Genomic DNA, 19595 nt, shown 5'->3' on the forward strand with positions numbered 1-19595 from the left:
TCAAGTGCAGACATTCTTGTGCTTACTGTTATGTTAGTGTTAGAAAAAGTAAAGTTGTGGGGGGAAGGGAAAGGTTTATTTTAAAAGACATCCACTCTAGCCTATTTCTGTCTGCCAGTAAGAGTTACCAGAAATAGACTTAGTGGCTTATTCAGTAACCATTATGTCTATAGTAACCTTATGCTGCAGATTTTGTTTAAATAGGGAAAAATAAATATAACAAGCCAAAAGCACACACACTCACACTGGGAACTGTAGTTGATTTCTTTCTTTCTGGACCCACAAGTGGACTTGCAGCCATCTCTCCTTTGGATCCCACTGTAGTGCTGCTAAGTTTGCGTGAGACATCCTTGTCCCAGTCTTCTTTCTGTTCACTTTCCACACTATTTGCCTGAGCCCTTTTTGTGTATGACACAGCAGGAGGAATTGAGGGACCAACTGCCAAATAAAAACAGTTTTAATAAATACCTAAAAATAATCACTGCATTTTTCTTGGCCAAAATAGTCTAAATATAATTCCCCGAGTCCAAAAAAAGCATTTGAACAACCATGACTGTAAACTCAGCACATATACCAACCTATTAAATTGAGCTTTGACAGCCTGTTCTTTTTACCTACTCTCTCTTCATTACCAATTTGCAGTTCAGAATTAGTTCCCATTTCACATCAATATGTAAAACCTAGAAGAGTATTTTAATTCTCATTTTAAACGCATGCAATTTGTCCAATATTATGAAAAAAGGAATTAGAAGATACTTTTCAAATTATCTTTTTTTACTACTTTTTGCCACGTATCTTTTCCTCTAAACACTATGGAAGATCCTTTCCCCCTGAAAGCACTATAACTACTTTGTTTTAAAGCATGTTTATACTTGGAAAAATTACAATTCTTTCCCCCTCATCGTTCTTTAAAATGCTTTGGCACAAATCCTCCATCAGTAGAATTTTACATTTCTTTGAAATAAAATTACATCATCTGATGATCTTCACAATATTGGTTACTTTTTTGAAAAAACAAAAACAAAACCCACCAGCTCCCCCCCCCCCCCCCACGACTAGCATAGAGGGAGACTAGTAAAAAAAAATACGGGGAGAATATTAGAAATAACAATGTAAATTAGGCAGAGAAAAGGGCAAAACATTTCAGGAATATTTCTAGTAATTTGATAGGTATCTGAAAAAAGAAAAAAAAAATCACCCTTCATTTAATGTTTTAAATATGTACATCTTTTGGATGTAACCACTTTCACCTGAAAATGTTTCCTGAGTACTTGGTAAAATTGTTGTCTCTTGGAAACAATTTGGCCCCAACTCCAAATGTACTGATAAACATAAAGGTTTGCTGCCTTTTGAGTTTATCCAGACCCGTATTTTGCCATGACTTCCTAAACAGGAAACATCCTCAAGCTCTTATTTAGTGAGTCAACCAAGTAACAAGTCCATAAAAATAAATCTGTAAATTACATTGACCCAGATTTACCATAGAAGCGTTCATACAAATAAAAGCATCACAGCGGAGCACAACGAGATACACAACAAATGCACAGAGTGGTGGACCTGCCAGGTTCACAAAACACTGCACATTCAGACTTAAGTTGTGTATGTTACTTTACTTGTTGGAATGTCATCCCCACCATGATCACTGAACCGCCGTTGTTTCTGATTAGTTGATATACTCCGTTGGACCTTCAGGTGAGCGGGAGACTGCACAGAACTGTTGTTGAGGTCACTGCTAGGACGAGACCTTTGACCTAAGTTGCTGCTGGACAAGGATTCGCCTCCTTCAAACTACAAGAAAAACAGTTTTTCAAAGTATAAACAAAATTCAACATTACTGTACTTTTAAGGCATAATAAAGCCAAAGGTTCCAATCAAAGGCTTTTTTTTTTTTTAAATTTAAAATTGTATCCAGAGTTTAATTTTCTTCAAGATGAATTTTATCACTTCGTCTGTGTTTAATGTGCTTTAAAAACACACAGCTAAAGCTAATTAGTTAATGAATGCTCAAACTAAAATTATAAGAATCTTGACAGTAACAAAATCCATGCTATTTTAAAACCTAAGCCTTTTTTGGTTTTCTTTTAAAGCTTTAAGAGCATTTATAGCTTCAGAACTATTTCAAAATACATCTGATTGAGTCAGCAGGGCTAAAAAAGCAAGCACTACTGATTCAAGGATTCTTTATGGTCTTCAACACATCTTTATAAGGTATGTAAACTCAGCCACTCCTTTGTTGATATCTACGAAGCATAGGTTGTAAGTAAGAGCAGCGGAAAAGACAAATATCCTCTTCCAAGCAGTTCGAGTCAAAATCATTTTAGAGACATTCCCTCCATACTCTGCCATCACAAGGGAATTCCGTTTCAGAGATGTTGTGGGAAAATGCAATCAAGGATGCACATATCAGTTCTACACTATCTCGGAAATGAAGGCAGGCCAAGGAAACAGCAGGAAAAAAATAATTCCTTCAAAACGAAACCCTTCGTCTCAGCTTGATTTCTTGAAAATCCCAGTGGTCTCGAAAGATCTACAGATCCCTCCAGTTCCAAAACAGTCAAAAGATTTTCTATGACAAATTTATTAATTACTAAAATGCAATTATTTATTAAATAATAGAATATACTATAATATATAAGTGAGAAAGTATGAGTACGTTTGTGAGAAATAAGGGATGTCACATCTTAGTGGCTCAAACAATAATTGCTCTAGTCAAATTAACTATTTCAGATTTTAACTGTAGACATATGACACGAAGAAGACTTAGCACTTAGAAGTCATACCACTTCAGATTAACAGCTAGGAATTCACCATATTTACAAGCACACAAGAAGACACAATATTCAGTCTATTTCTTTATATGGGAACTAATGAGATATCCAAGACGATATGAAAAGGGAAGACATTAGTAAGTTACCAGTCACTTTTTTTAAAAAATATGTTACAAAATAGCTGATAAAAACATCAACAACCAGAATATTCATCCCAGCCAGATGCAAAGGCCAAAAGAGAAGATGTAAATTAGGTAGCACTTACTTCAGGTGGTTTTCTACCTAGAAGCAGGTAAGTGGCCATGACTTCATCGTACTTTTGGTTTACTAAAGATTCATGGATTTCTTCTCTTGAAAAGCCCATTGTGACCATAATGTCTAAAAGTAAAAAGAGCTAGATGCATTAGAAGAATAAGTGCTTGGGTTTACTGACAACTTAATAAAAATGAAAATATAAAAACCCCTTATAATTTAACAGGTAACTAGGACTCAACTCAACCAGCATCATCTTTGCTGTGCAAAATCAAAAAGGCTACAACTCCCCTCTTTCATTGTTATTTTCTTCTTGAAAACTCTCAACTATGTTATTCAACATAGTTCAACATCATATGTTATTCAACAAACAAATAGAACACTAGCAAATAGAAACTATGAACAGCTACAGGACCAACACAGTATCTTTCTCCGACCACTGCAGATAAAAATTGTTGCCCTCATTTGTCTTTTACTGTGCTTGTAGATTCATGTCAGCTCAGTGAAGTCACAACAGTAGTTATAAGGAGGGCATTGTAATGAAATTTCTCATTTAAAAAAAAAAAGAAAACATTTTACTTGTACAATGAGATTGTATCTCAAATTCGATAAGAGTTTAGTTTGACTTAAAAGATAAAATTCCGTATCTACATCAGATGCAACATACGAGTAAGTCTTACCTATTCTCTTGGTGTCATTAAAATCTGGTTCGGGCTCAGTATATGGCTTTAGTTCTTCTTCTTCATGGCCAACATTCATCCACCGATCCTTCATAATTTGCTAAGAAAAGAAATGAGCTTTAGGTCAATATGCCATTTGCCATACCTGATTAAATCTGTGCTGGCTGGTCTGAGGAAAACCAACTAAAATTCATAACAATCTGAATGCTGCTTTTTCCCCATCACATCTTGATTTCTTTTTTTATCTTTCACATCCTTTTGTCTCCATTAGTTCATCTCATTTCCCCCTACTATTTACCTCTTACAATACAATCCCCCTGCCCAAAATATCAGAAAAAATGCTGAGAAAAAAAACAACCCTGCAGTTCCAACGTACAAAAATCTTTCATTTTGTACCCTTCACTTCCACTGCCTCTTAATCTCATCTTGCCAAGTGCCTGACACTCGTTCCTTAATCTTGGTTAGGATCCCTAGATGTTACTACAATACCAACTCGATCACAATAAGTAACTCCTTCAAATAATAACAGAGGAAGTGTTTAGAAACTAAGGAATATTTCAGGAGCATGCCGATGCTTCCTACAGTCATTTGTTTCAAAACTGTGATGCCAACTGGCCATTTTTTCCTATGGATCTTCTCACTGCACTTGACCTAAATATGTTCACAGTTCAGCTGGAGAGAGATATGCCTCTTAACTCTCTCTGTGCCATGCAGACATTTACTTTAAATATTTCTCCTGCATTCTTTGCAAAATTTCTTCCTGCTGTGGCCTGGATCTTTTATATTCCTGCAAGACTGATCAGCTGGAATCCCTAACCACCACCACAATTTCTCGTTAAGACATATTCATCCTTTTTAAAACAGCTACAAACATTTTCCCTCCTACAGCAACAGGCACACATGCCTCCTTAGGGACAGATGCTAGTGTTGCTCACTAGATTGACAGAAGAGCGGAACAAGTGCCAGCAAGTCAAGTTTCCCACAAACTCCAGATAGGCCTCGCAAACACCAAATTAAGTTATTTCTCACAAAGAGCAAAAGACCCTATTTTCCATTGATATAACCAAATTCTCTGTATGTAGTGCTGCTGCCAAATTACAGACCCAAATAGCTGTATCCTTACAAGAACAATACAGGACTTTGTACTTGGGCCAGCTAACATTTTGCTGACAATAAGACTTAAAGATTTGTTCAAAGCTTTGCCACAGAATTGATTTTTTGGTTTTTGAGGGGGATAAAGGGGTTGTGAACATGTATTGCTATATTGCACTTCTGGCACACAGAGCATGAGTTTAAGTGGGTTATGTATTTGTAGCCTTGCAGTAACATTATAGACTCCCCAAAGAGTACTACGCAGTATCTGCAATTACAATTTTTTAAAGATATTGTTAATTAAATCTAAAGTTTAAGCATGATGAGGTGTTGTGATGACAGGAATCACACTGCTCAAATCCCACCCCCCTTTCTTGATCCTTCTTGAATTAAGACGCAAACCCAACAATTCCCACTTAGAGTTTTTCATGTCTCTTCAGTAGGTGGATCTATAGTTCAATGTAATCTGCTCTAGGTTTCCATCTGTTAAATATCTAAACTTTTGCCAGCTTCTGTCTAAAATGATCTCATAGACATACTGAGTTATTGTACAACTCTTAAAACTGGCTCTTACAATCAAGCATTTCGAAGTGACACAAATGATCCAATTCCAGGATCAATTTTACATCTGTGTAAGTTCAGCTGGGCTTCCAGTCAGCTGATTAAAGAGCAGCAGCTTTGGTCAGGGTATTTAAAGACCTGACCCAAACTGTATTTCTTAAAGATCAACCTAAACTGAATTTCAATCAACCAGATATTATCGATGAGGTTTCCCTCAATTTTCAGGAAAACTGTCTAATAAAAATCTGGCCTGGCTCAAGACCTGTCTGTCCCAAAATTCTTTACTTTATTACTCTTTGTAAGCATAAATCTGCTCTGTGGGAATTTCACATAGTGTTGCCTTGCAAAGAATTGAAGACTGAGGGGAAGGAGGAATTTGTTGGAATCATGATAGCTAAGAGAGATCCACATATTTTCTGACAATGCATTATTCCCCATCTCTTCCTGAGAAGACTTACTGTTTTACAACATTCTCTTGCCTCTACAATTTTGTCTCTGTGCTGCAACCATGAAAAAGGCTAAATGAACCATTTTAATAACAATTTGCCTGGTCCTTACCAGAGGAAGAGTGCTAAGCCTAACTGATACGGTGCTGATCCTGTGTCAGTCTCAGTTTTGATGCTAACGTCACTGACAAACATCCTATTGGATGGTCTGGGAAAAACATGCATGGGAACTGAGCAGGTGTATGGCTGTGACTTAGCAAATAATTAAAAGACAAAGCACAAGCAAAAATCCTCCCCACCTAAGATGGTATTGTCTTTCCACTTTCAGAAACTTCTAATAAAGATATACTTTTAGAAGTGCTCCGACAGAAGAAATAGTAATTTCTTTCCAAACCACGTACCATAGCTTTCTAATTCAAACAACATGTTATTTTAGGAATGTTAATTTTAAAAAAAGTTTGTGATGTCGACCATTATCATCAGTATTTTGGTGCTGATTCAAGACCCCCCCCCATCACACATAACATTTACTCGCTCTCTTTCATACAATCTGACAGCTACACCATTCCAACAAGGCTGCTATCCAATACCTCTCTCCAGGGACAGGAAGGAATTTTAGAAGAACTGGATAACACTACAATATCTAGAAGAAAAGTGAAATTAGATCTGGGGAGAAACTGCTGAAAATCCAGAGGAAAGTTCAATAAAAGGAAAATCTTTTTTCCTAAAACTTGAAACATGACACAGGAAAAAAGTGATATTTCACCATCTTCAAGTGACTACGCTCTTATTATTTCCTCTAGACAGTAATAAACACACCATAATTAATGAATATGAGTAAAGTAGAAGCCATCTTTCACTGTTCTCTTCAGCACAGATTTTATTCAAGTTAAAACTATTTATAACAAGTCACAAACCAGCATCAGCTTGAAATAAGTTGCATGCAGACAGACCTCAGTAAATACACGCTTCCTTACACAGGTAGCATCCATGCCAGGAAGCATAAGTCATGCCACTACAAATAAAAAGCTGCTTAAATGGGATTTATTCTCTGGAACACCGTCCACCGCTGCACAAGTATGCTTAGAAAGATGAAACAAAAGTCACTAGTGATTAACTCATGCAAATACTATTTTAAAACCATTCTATTTATTTTCTGCTCTACTTCCATCTCTATGGCAAGTAGATGTTATTTTAAAAAGTCTCTCTTTGTTAAAGAACTCACAAAACAGAACAGAGCAGCATTTAGAGTGCTCTCTACACAGAATATTTGTTAAATATCAGCTCCGGAGTTATCCAGCAAGTACATGCCAACACAGCAAATCTTGAACAAAACAGCCCCTTGAAAACACTGAACCTTTTAGACACCTTACAAGTTACGCACAGATATTCTCTGCATCCCCTGAAGAGAAAATCTAATTTACTGACAAAAAAGCCCCAATCATAACTCAGTAGAAATCCTCAAAACAGATTTTACCTGAGGGACACAGCAGGTATTATTATACATGTTAATTTTCCAGCAATTCAGAAACAAAGCTACCAGAAGGGGGAAAAGAAAGGACTGAACAGAAACAACTAGCAATTATTAGCTTATCATTCAAAGAGTTCTTAGTGTTTATCTGTATTATGGTACTAAAACAAACAAAAAACCTCACATAGAAGAAGAAAGGTGATAAAAAAAACTATATATCCTTTTTTAGGGAGTCATGCTGGAAACGGTAAGTTTCCATAAATGCTTATGCTACTACCTGCTGCTGGTTTTGTTGTTTTTGGGTTTTTTTCCCTGAAAAAACTCCATGTAGAAGAAATTTACGATCTTGTCCTGCTTTCCACACATTGTGAACTAGCTCCATTAGCTGACCGAAATAAGTGGGAGCAGTCTGCACTTTGAAATGCTCTTAAATGATAGTGTTTAGTCAGCTGCAACTAAGGTTAGACTTTCATTCATTAACACTTTCTGTTTCAAGGTGCACTGTTTCTGGCACATTTCCATGTTTATTTTTAACGAGACTTCTGGGCCCTTAAAACTGAAATAAAGTACCTATTGTGAAAAATACAGAAGTCTTAAGCAATTATTGTCTTTTATTCTTTCTTAACCTGAAAACTCTTTTTTTCCAAGATGAGATTACTTACTTCCAAGCTGCCTCGTTTTATTGGATTCAGTACTAGGAGCTTCTTAAGTAGATTTTCACAGTCTGTGGACATATAGAACGGAATGCGGTACTTCCCCCTCAGTACTCGCTCCCTCAGTTCCTTTAAAACAAAGTTTTAAGAGGTGAGCCTACTAATGACATAGAAGATTTAAAGAGAGTAAAAGCCAAACTTTCATATTGTAACCGTACCTTTAGATTCTGACCATCAAATGGCAATGATCCGCTTACTAGTGTGTACAAAATCACCCCAAGGCTCCACACATCCACTTCAGGACCATCGTATTTCTTTCCTTGGAAAAGTTCAGGAGCAGCATAAGGTGGGCTTCCACAAAATGTGTCCAGTTTATTACCGACTGTAAATTCATTACTAAAACCAAAGTCTGCAATTTTAATGTTCATGTCTGCATCAAGTAGAAGGTTTTCTGCCTAAGGGAAAAATAAAAGATGAGAAAGGACAACTTATATATCAGAATAAGTTCCAATGTATTACAGTATACCACTTATAAATAAATGCAAAAATGTTTCTTTTTCTAAAGTGGTTCACCATCTGTATCTTACAGAACAAAAGAAACTAATCTCCCTGAGTACATTATAAAGATTGAAAATCAACTACGTTTACTCAGGAAAACATAACTGTTAAAAGCAGCTAAACAGACTTGAAAGTTCGCTAGTCAATCAACCATGAAGGTTTTCTTTTCTGGAAGAAATAACTTGGTTTAGCTCTAGACTGAAGCATCCAGACTTCTCATAATACCGCTTTCAGCTTTTGACACGTTCATGCCAGCTTCTGATGCCAAGGAACGTAAATCTAATCCCAGACACCATCTACCGTTTTGGTGGGGTAAATGTTAGAAGGGATTTAAGATTTTAAAAGATCCCTTCTGCTTACAAGATGAAACACTTCAAGGTATGTGCTGTATCTTAGCATTCTGTACCAAAAATTCTCCCCCCTTTATTATTAGTGTTTGCTTTAGCAGTAACACCACCAAGGTGTTTAACACTTGAATATTACATGGTGTATGGAAAAAATACATGTATTATACATCTAAGAACATTAATGCCTGTGCAGCAATCATCATGTGAATGCAACGCATCACATATACATAGATGCAAGTATAGCAGGCTGCAGGGTCAGTAAACAGTATCTTATACTTAGTATCACAGGCAGGTCAGAAGATTTGAAGAGTGAGGTTAGAGAAATACTAATACGTTCCTGGAAAAAAATAAAGTGCATTTCCCAAAATGCAAGGATGCTGTGCAAGGAGAGTGGCAGAATTGGGCAATGTTTACTCATGTATCCAGGAGCTGGGTCCTGGCTCCTGATCTGCATATCAGCAACACAGGAGCAGCACAGAGCAGTGCAGAAATCCTCCTTTTTGAACAGGAGGACGGACATTAGCCAGAGCAGGTGATTCCCCTAATTGCCAAGCATCAGTATTATAGCAAATGCAGACATCTCTCATCAGATGCTGTACCCAGAATTGAGCCCAGAAAATAAAAAAGTCTTAGTTCAGGATCAGAGAAGCAGCAATTAATTTGTTAGTTGCTTTGATTAAAAGGGTAAACATGATTTTGTTTGGGTTTGTCGGTTTTGTTTTATTTTTTAATAATTTCACTTGCACTCAATGAACAGAACAGGAGAAAATTAACTACTAGTATATCAAGCCAATAGCTGCACAACAGAAGTTAGCCTCTATCAGGAGTAAAATAGAACCCATTTTTACAAACTATCCTGGAAAATATTTTATTTTCCCAATTCATGACGTGTAATCTCAGCTCATCCAGCTGATGTGCCTGCAGACAGACTCACAGAGATATTTTCCAGATTTGACAGCCTTCTACATTACTGCACAAAGACTTCATTTTCCTTGTGGTGAAAACATTACTGTCAGTGCAGCTGCTCTGTGATTACAATAGTCCTCCTAGTTCAACAGTACTCTGCTACCCAAGTACCCGATGCTTTTACATTTCTTACTTCAAACAAAAACACCAAAAAGACCTTTTTAATATGCCAAATAGAAAGACTATGCTCTTGTTGGTTACATGTTCAGAACAAAAAGTATTAACAGTCACTGAAAAGATAAGTTAAGGTCACAGGATGAGCAAAGTTGGAACTGGTTATAGCCCTTTCTATGCAAGCTCTTTATAATCACAGAAAAATAAAAGGAGACAGTTTAAGTACCCACAGGCCTTGTGCTCCCTCCTCTTCTGCCAGAATAGCCTGGACAAACTTGCACCTTTTCTTACACATCTTCCTGGTTTAGTCTGAAGTAACTTACATTTGATGGAGTTTACCCTTTGTGTTATTAAAGCCAAAAAGGCTTATCAAAAAATCTTCAAAGTGGTGCTAGACCTCTGCCTTGAGATGCTAACAAATGTCAATCCATCAACACGCTGATATCATGGAGAAAGTCAACAGAAGCAGATATGAATGCAGACACAACTTTAAAGTTGCTTCTTCCTTCTCTGCAGCTCCATGAGAAGAGTTTTAAGTGAGAGAGCGATAACGTTTGGAAAGAAGAGACAAAGTGAGAACACATCCTCAAAGGCACATGTTTAGCCCTTTTTTCTTTGGAGAATGTATTTTTCATTGGCTAGGCTGACTGGCTTTCAATCACACCTAACACTGAACTTTTCAAATAAGTCTAGCATAACTCCATCCAAGAGAAAACAGAGAGAGAAAAGCAGAGAAAGACATTATTTTGGAGCCTGCCTGCCTGTCTTGCAAATAGGAAAGAGATCATCAGCAGAGTACTTGTGACATCTGGTAAAAGGGATCCCGCGTGAATGCTGCAAAGCAGTTTTGTATAGTCCTGTGAGCAATGCAGTGAGCTGTATGCATGCTATAGAACTAAGAAATGAATGAGGGGTGGAGGCTACTATAGGCTCTGGGAGAAGGAGCGAGGTGCAGGATGCTAAACAACTGCAGGGGTTAATGCAGTAAGACTCGATAATATAGCTGGGCTGAGCAAGCCAGTGCCACGCAAGCACAGGAGATGGCTGGCTCCCTACTCCCCGCCAAGGGGAGTACTCATGGGCTCCAAACCACCACGCAAGATGGGAAGGAATTTTTTTAAATCAATTCAATAAGATCCAGCCCTTTCCTTCCTTACATTCTGACTGCAGAGTACTGGTCAGGCACCTCCATCATCAGATGACAATGGTCTTGGGGCAGGGAGGACTCAGCAGAAAAGGATGTATTATCCAGCACCATATGCACATGCAGGAGCTGGCAGATGGACAGGTATTAGGGAAGAGATTTGTAAGAGAGGTTGAGAGTATGCTGCAGTGTATTATAAGAAAGTTAAGACAAAAGATACTGGTGAAAAAAACCCGTAGGAATTATTCAACCTCAGCTTTTCACAAGTATTTGATACACTAGTAAAAAAGAACATACACCAGTGATTTCTTTGTAAATGTACAAAGACATCAAAGCAAGAGCAGGAGCCAACTTTTAAGCAGGTGAAGATCTTGTGTCCAAGTCCCATGATACCTAAACTTGGCACAAAGACAACTTCAGACTGAAGGCTTACGTTGTACCTGCAATTGCAGATCTCTTTAACATGGTCTGGTATGTTACGCAGACAGATTACTAGAAAGCATCAAAAGAAGGAAGTTCTACTAACTTCTGTTTAGCTTTGATTTATTTTTCTGCCTGACTTAAACACTAGAGTATAAACTAGAAGTTCAAATGGACTAAAAACCTAACGTATTTCTTATGAATCACTAAGAAAAGACTGTTTTATGTATCTTGCAATATATTTTAACTGAAAATATTTTAATTAAGTAGTGCTGACTGGTATCATTGAACTTCTGCAGCTTCAGTGTGTAGATATCTGTATGCCAGCAGATCTAATTCTTTGGAGAGCATGTCTTTTTCTTAAAGCCAAAACTGGAATGAAAGTAACACATGTTCTATTCTTGTCTCTCCCTTGTTCCAACAGGCAAGCTACATTATTTTTGTGCTGCAGAAAAATGAGAATAAAATATATGTGAGAGTTCCCTCATTCACATGTTTGAGGCATTCAGAGACAGTGGCAAGGACAAGTATATAGAATGAAATTAAGTCTATACTATCAATCAGCAAAATGAAAAATAAGTAGCAGCCTACCTTAAGATCACGATGAACTATGCATTTCTGATGACAGTACTGCACGGCAGATACAATCTGAAACACCAAGATGATCAGTGAAATATTTTATCTCAAGCTCAGTATAAGTTTGCGTATATAATTTAGTAATCTTGGCTCCTGATATGATTCAGTAGAACTTAAGAAATTAATAAATAAAGCTTTCATTCTAGAAAGTCCCTAAAAGCAGCTCATTTTCTTATTAAAAGAAGTTTAATACATATTCCTCAAGGTAATAGGAGAAACATCTATTTTAAATGCAGATCACCCAATAGCAATAACTTTAAAAGGAAATTATTCCATCCCCCAACCCAAGAGCCAGATATACCATCTCAGATTTTATCTTTGGAAATATTTGCAGCATATCTCTGCCATTCCTCCCTGACAGAATAGTTCATTCACATATTCATATAGTGAATAGTTCATATACATATTTCACATATGTATAACAAAAATCAAGTCTGAAACAGCAAGTTAAAAGCAGTTGCTTTCTTGTTGATTATATACTTTGATTTTGAAAAATACCAACTTTTCTTTATTTATCTAATTAAAGCTTTTCACAAAACAGTCACTAAAAACAGGGTAAGAAAAAGATTAAGGTGAGAAAGTTCGCAATAAGAATAAAAACCTGTTACAGAATACCCTTCATACAAAACAGTATGACATGACACAGCAATACACGTCACCATATCAACATCTCCAGATAGAACATCTGTTAAATTCTAAAATATTCAGAAAAGGATTGAAACCTCAAGTGAGTCACAATAAAAAATGTGGCTCTTAGGAACATCCACTAAAAAGAACGTAAAACCGTCTTACTATTTTTAGATAGTATGTAGGAAGCAGATATTTTTCTCTTCAGGGTTTTTTTCCACTCCAGCTTTAATAAACATTATCACAACAATGAATATTTTTTTAAAGTAAAAGAAGTAGGCTCACACTCATGTCTATCTGAAAATGCCATAAATAGAAACAAAAGAAAGAGTGACTGTTAATTTCATACCTGCCTGAATTTTGCACGAGCCTCTTTCTCTTTCATTCTTCCATGCGCAACTAGGTAGTCGAACACTTCTCCTGACCACGACAAGGACAAACCATCAGTCCTATTTCCCAGGTTTTATTTTTGACTGTCATGCACAATCAAATCATGCTTGAAAACAACAACTCCCCCTCCCTCCCCCCAGCTTCTTGAAGGGAAAGTAAATAGAAACAGCCAGGAAAAATTCCTTTTTACTGTTTGCATTGGATTTCATTTTTCAGACACGTAATAGTCAAGAAATATAAAAATGGAACCCTTCATACTAAGGCTTCTTCAATTTTAAAAATAAATTTACTGAAACAAACAAAAAATAATTTACTATAATCATGGAACACGTTCATATTGCATATAAGACACACTGGGAAACAGGCAACTTCTTATGTACCAGATTAATTTTGCATATCTCTAGCAGCTTCACTTAACAGTGTCTGTATTACCTCTGTTTTTTCCTTCTTGTTCTATTTCTAATAAAGCTATTCAAATGCCTTTCAGATTCTCATCTTTGCACTATCTGACGAGCTGTCTTTCCTAGCTGGTTACTAGCCCTGTGCTGGATTCCCTTCCTACATTCAAACATTTCCTATTCAGGTGCTAAGCAGCTTCTCAAGCAGGCACCCACTATTTCTCTCACTCTAAGATCCTGCTGGTCCCCTCTCCTGTGTTCCTTATTCCCATCCCCCAGACCTGCCTCTCCAAGTGCTTTGGCACACATTTTTAAGATAAAATGAGGCACCAGTGCTTGCCTAAATATAGCAGATAAATACCAAGTCAAGTTTTTGCCAGGATCAGCACCAGATTATCTCCTGATATTCCAGGAGAAACCTCAGAACGATAAGTAACCTTAAGCATAGACCTAATAGGTTACTTTACAGAACACGATGCAAGCAAGAAAGTCAGCCCTGGAAGGTCTGCTAGGTCTGTTGTGAAGGCCAAATTGGAATAAGTCATTAACCATAAAATTCTTAAATCATTCCTAAGCATGCAACTGGCATGGTTTTCCCTATTTCACTTTATCCTTAAAGCAGAATTAAGAATCCACTTACCCCCACTGGCATATTCCATTACCAAATACAATGTCTTTTCAGTTTCAATAACTTCAAATAATTTTACTGCAAGAAAAATGAATGAGAGAGAGATTGCTGCAAGGAGCAAAAGCACAGCACAAACAAAAAATTATACTCAGGAAGAGAGTATAATTTATGGCCAGTGATAACACTAAACCATATGAAAACTGTATATCCTTTAGGTTAGCATTCTTTTGAGGGGAGAAAAGCAAAATTAATTTCTAAATCACAGTTGGTAATAAGGCATATTAATTCACAATTTTCTCAAAATTTTATGCACACTGTACAAACAAGTTCATGCTGGAATTAGTGTTTAATTTGACACAGACGTTTTTAAGATCATACAAACCTTCCCTGTTTCACTAATAAACCGCTCCCAGTTAGAAATCTGAGATTTGGACCAACTAAAACCCAAGCGGATTCCAGAAACCTTAAGCCTGAAAGACTTTCCTCAGACTGTAATAGTAACCACTTATTCAAAACAAACACACACACCTCCCGCCACCCCCAAGAAAACAAAAACCAGGAGAAGCTAAGAATGCTGAAAAAGCAACAAACAATTCAAGGGACGAGAAGGGAGCGCCTAGCATGTAATAACTTGTACACCTCATCCATACCTTGTATGCAACAAGCCCTCTGGCCGATTCAGGACCATTAACTGTCTCTGGAACAAGACTGTCCAGCCCTCCTCAGCCAGAAGAATTGTCATCACAAAGTAGGGCCCTGAAGCTGTGGGGTAGGTGAAAGAACTAAAGCAGAAAGGGAAAATTACATACTTCATAATTCTAATTTTCTGGAAATATCAGTCAGAGAAGAATCTTTCCTAGACTGAACTAATGGAGTTTTGCTGCTTTCACCTAAGAAACTCATGCTTTTTGGCCTGAAGAGTAGTTTCAATGGAACAGGGGAGTTGGGGCCCTCAACAGAACAGAGTGCTCAGCATCTCCTACTTTGTGTTAAGGCTTTCCTGGACTGAGCAGTTTATCTCCTCCGAGCAAAATTCCTGTTTCAAGCGGAGTCAATAAAGGAGGTGAGACAAGGAAGCATTTACTGAACGCTCACTGTCCTATTATCTCAAAAAAGTTTAATGAATAAAAGCATAGCAGTAAAGTTCATTCAAATAAAGCCAAAGAGAGTAAAATGTACACAGTATAACAAAAAAAGAAGTTTGCAGAAATGCAGGGCTCCTACCAATATTGGGATGATTCAGTATCTTCATTATTCGTACTTCTCGAAACAACTGTCAAGGAAGTAAGACAATTTTCTTAAGAGTGTGCTCATTAGTTATGCAAGATATGCAATTTTAGATTGCAAAAGGGAGCAGCGTAAGCCACAGAAAATAGCATTAGCATAAAATATAGATAAATATAGCGCAGTGAACTCCAGAAAACATTATCGACATGTTATACATTATATAAAAATAATCACTACCGACTACATATCAAAACCAGATAAATTTTTAAGCTTTATACAAACAGACACAGGTGAGTTTTATAGCCCTTTCTGGAGATTCATATTGACCAAACCAACAGGCTGTTCACACAAGTTTTTGTTATCTCTTTGCTCCAGTTTCTTTGGTGACTGCCAACCTCAGCTAACTATCCTGAATACATACATAACTTCAGGTGTAAATACAAGCTGTAGTACTACAGAAGAGTCGAACACACAGATGTTGAAATGGAATTAGACACCAGGAATCGTGATGTCCCCCAGTCCTGCCGCTCCACAGAAGTGAAGCGGGGAGATCCACATTCCTCAGAGTTTCTGTTTCACAGTTGTTATCAGCTTCTAATAAGTTTCCAGCAGTTGTTTACCTGGAAACCCACATTTTCAGACCTTTTTCTGAAGCAATTCAGGTATAGGCATCTCGCAAATTAGGCAGATGTAACTTACGTATTCCATAATACTGCTACGTAACTAAGTCAAGCAGCTTTGCTAAAGCTGCTTGGCATGACAGATACCTTCCAAGCCAGGAAGGAAGAAATCGTTTGAAAGGCTGAAAGAACAGAAATAATGGAACAGCACTATGTAGAGACCACAAACACAGCCACGTTACACCTTGTGTAGTTCCTGGCCCATCCAGTCCAAGGGAACACATAAGGGTGTCTTAAATGAGGAGTGGGGAGAAAGAGCAGGAAACCTTATTTCAACATAAATGTTCAAAACAGCAGAGGGGGAGCAGGATGGAAACTGGGCAAATGAACTGTTCTCTGGAATCCTGGTGTATATTCAGGATTTTATTTGGTCCAATATAAATGCAAATTTACAGAAATCAAGAAAATGCCAAAGCTTACTCCTCCAATTTTCTTTCACAAGAGAGAAAAAAAAAAAACCTAGAAAGTCTCTGAACAATGGATAACACTTGAATAAAAGCATTAACAGTATTCAAATATTACAGTATGTTATTTTACATTGCACCTCTGCCTTCTGTGGAGCGCTACTTTAGGATAAATCCCCCCCCCACCAGCTCTCCCCCTGCTGAAGCATGCTGGTTATTAAACAATAGTTATGTCAGTTAACTATGTATTTACTAATAGAGATATCTTGAAACAACAGCCACTACACCTCTCAGTAACACCCAAGAGGATACCTCTATATGCAGTGGAAGAGATGTATTAAAGCCAACAAGACCATAGTCATTTCCTACAAAGCCAAGTTTGTTAATTTTATAGAAGTCTGGACAGAACAGTGGGATTTGTTCCCATTTCGTGACAAGACAAGCTGCAGGATTATATAATGATCTATTTTACTGATAAAAAAAAGCACTTTCAGAATTCACACACACTTACATTTTCTTAAGCAGCAGTGTACTGCTCTCTCATACGGTAGAAGTGCTCCCTGACTTCTGTCCCCCCCACCCCACCACACATTTATAGGATTGCTCTTAATTCTTAGCAAAGTGCTACAATTCAAAACAGCTCTTGAACAAGCATCTCCTTGTTGCAAATGGGTTGTAGCCTCAATAGCTTCACTTATAGTAGAGGGCAGCCACCACCATACTCAATTCGTGGAACTTGTACCTATGGAAAAGGCACAAGGCTTGAAAATTTGATTCCTGCTTTTCCAATTTCATATTTCAGGGCACAGACTGCAGAAAGCACAAAGATCTTTTGTTACACCATTGCTAACACTTCTACTTGGTGTCAGGTTGACATCTACGTTTAAGATTTACTATTTTAAATCACTACAATCAAACTAAAAATCTTCAGTTAACCAAGGCTTTTTCTTGCTTTGAAAGACATGCCTGAATGCTTCTCTAGTTTCTAAATCATTACTGAGACGGGATGTTGCAAAAAAGCATAACTTTCAATAGGTAACATGGAAATTGTTTCAAATCTTCTATTGCTTCTTTACTTCTCTTCTGCTTTTCTTAACAACAGAAAGAACTTAAGTTTGAGGCTTTAGATAAGTTTAAAGAATAAAAAGAAGCCCGCTAACCCCTAAAAAGGGAGAAATGAAATGCTACTTGCTAATCAAAACTATTAAGAAAAAAGCACCTTCTGCTCCACTAGCAGTTTGCAGAAGAGCAACAGAATGCTATTTCAGAAACATCCCTAGTGAAGCCAGCACAAGACGACACTTTCAATGTGGCAGACATGCAGAAAATAGAACAGCTATTTTGATATAAATTCTAGTTATGATGAAACCCAAATACTTACATTTGGGAACAAATTACAGTCATGACAGTGGAAAAAGCTAAGTCAGTACAATATGTTACTATCAAGACAGGAAGTTCACAAAGAAGCCAGCTCTGGCTTCTAAACAGGTGCTCACTGAGTAAGATGGGAACCATATACTGACCAAACTGAAAACAAAATATAAGGCAGTGCTCTTAATTCAACATTGTTTATCTATTTAAAGAGGTATAGGTCCTGAAGCATAAAATACAACTTAAGACTATCACATTGCATGCACACACAAGGATGCAAAATTAAAAATTCACAGGGTCAGCTTACTTGTGTCATTTCCTAACATTGGACAGTCTAAATTAAAATAACTATGTCTGCAAAGTACTGTGTCCATACTATACGGCATAAATAACATGGGAGAGTGGCTAAGAACAAACTAAACACTTTCTTTGCTTTCACGCCCGTGACTAACTACAGACCCAGCTTGTATGACACTTTCAGCAACTGAAGTATGTGCTCAAATATTTCTGTTTACAAAACAGAACAGTGCATGAAAAGCTATGATGCCTCAACTCATTTTACTTAATTAGGTCAGCAGCAAGTACTATGGCAAAACCTATTTCCACTTGGTAGCCTTCATATTATAGTGAATGGAGAGGGGATGGTTTTGTGAATGACCCTGTGCCCAAGATCACTACGTATTTGTCTTGTTTGATAAGTAATAAACAATAGTGATCGAAGGCCTAAAAGTTTTGCTGACCTGTGTACAATTTACCAGCTTTGAAATTCTAGAGGCTGTCCTCTCAACTACGGTAATTTAGATGGGTTCAAACTCAGGAGCAGTATTTTTGTGGAGGTAACATACTCCAGGATTCCTCTATAAACATTCATTAAAAAACTGTCCGTTCCTATTAAAACAATACTATCACCACTTCCCATTCCCAGCATTACCTCTTGAAGAAAAAATTGACTACTTAACAGTCCCATGTACAGTATAACCCTGATGACAAAACTACAAAAATTCACATTTATGCTACTATGTAGTACGTAAAGAATCACAAATTTTAAGTAGATAACTGATTTCATAGAACAGAACAAGAAAATTTTTAATTGTTTTATTTACGATACATAAATGAGCTATCAAAATACTAACAGAAGAAGTAATTCTAAGTATGTTGATGAACCACCCCCTCCCATCCTTATTTGCTTAAAAAACTCTACAGTTGCTTGAGTGACTGTGCAAAATCTGTGCTTAAGCTTACTTAAAAGCTTTCAAGGAATCAATATTCAGTTTCACTCAAAATTCTCAGAAGATTATAGGAGGCTGAAGATATTTAGAGCTTCAAAACAAAGATTATTTTTTCTGAAAATTACAAGCAAGATATTACAAAGGAAAACTTTATAGCAACAGATTATCACACTTCCCAGTGTAAGCAGAAGATGCACAGGATAAATATTTCTAGAAGTTATTGAAGAAGAATGGAATTGTGGTTAAATCACTAAATTTAACTTCCGCCCTTAGTTCTGCTATAAGCTACTTCTAACTGTACCTAAAAAAGTTTCTCTTCTTATCAGCTTCCCACTCAAAAAACAAATAACAGCAGCAATGCCCTATTACATGAGTATTTTGTGTATTATTTGTGCAGTGTGACAGCATCTTTTGTAGGTTATGAAAGTTTCATTTATATTTGGAATGATTTATTGAATTATTATTGAATATTTTTGTGTGAAATACAACTTATTTATCATTAAAGCAATTACCCCAGAAGTAAGTTTTTCATG

General features: G+C 36.9%; 1 protein-coding gene across 1 annotated transcript in view; it reads right to left on the minus strand.

Annotated features, from left to right (window-relative positions):
- MARK1 (MAP/microtubule affinity-regulating kinase 1) overlaps positions 1 to 19595 on the minus strand; it is a 33844-nt gene that overhangs the window by 11968 nt on the left and 2281 nt on the right. Inside the window, exons 3-12 of the mRNA XM_009894304.1 lie at positions 15376 to 15424; positions 14164 to 14229; positions 13085 to 13155; positions 12064 to 12120; positions 8142 to 8378; positions 7933 to 8052; positions 3701 to 3800; positions 3034 to 3146; positions 1635 to 1788; positions 245 to 438 (exon numbers count right to left, since the gene is read on the minus strand). Of these exons, the coding sequence (XP_009892606.1) occupies positions 245 to 438; positions 1635 to 1788; positions 3034 to 3146; positions 3701 to 3800; positions 7933 to 8052; positions 8142 to 8378; positions 12064 to 12120; positions 13085 to 13155; positions 14164 to 14229; positions 15376 to 15403 (1140 nt within the window). The 5' untranslated portion in view covers positions 15404 to 15424. The remainder of the gene's footprint in view (positions 1 to 244; positions 439 to 1634; positions 1789 to 3033; positions 3147 to 3700; positions 3801 to 7932; positions 8053 to 8141; positions 8379 to 12063; positions 12121 to 13084; positions 13156 to 14163; positions 14230 to 15375; positions 15425 to 19595) is intronic.

Source organism: Charadrius vociferus, unplaced genomic scaffold (genome assembly GCF_000708025.1).
Source record: "Charadrius vociferus isolate BGI_N301 unplaced genomic scaffold, ASM70802v2 scaffold261, whole genome shotgun sequence".
Lineage (NCBI taxonomy): Eukaryota > Metazoa > Chordata > Aves > Charadriiformes > Charadriidae > Charadrius > Charadrius vociferus.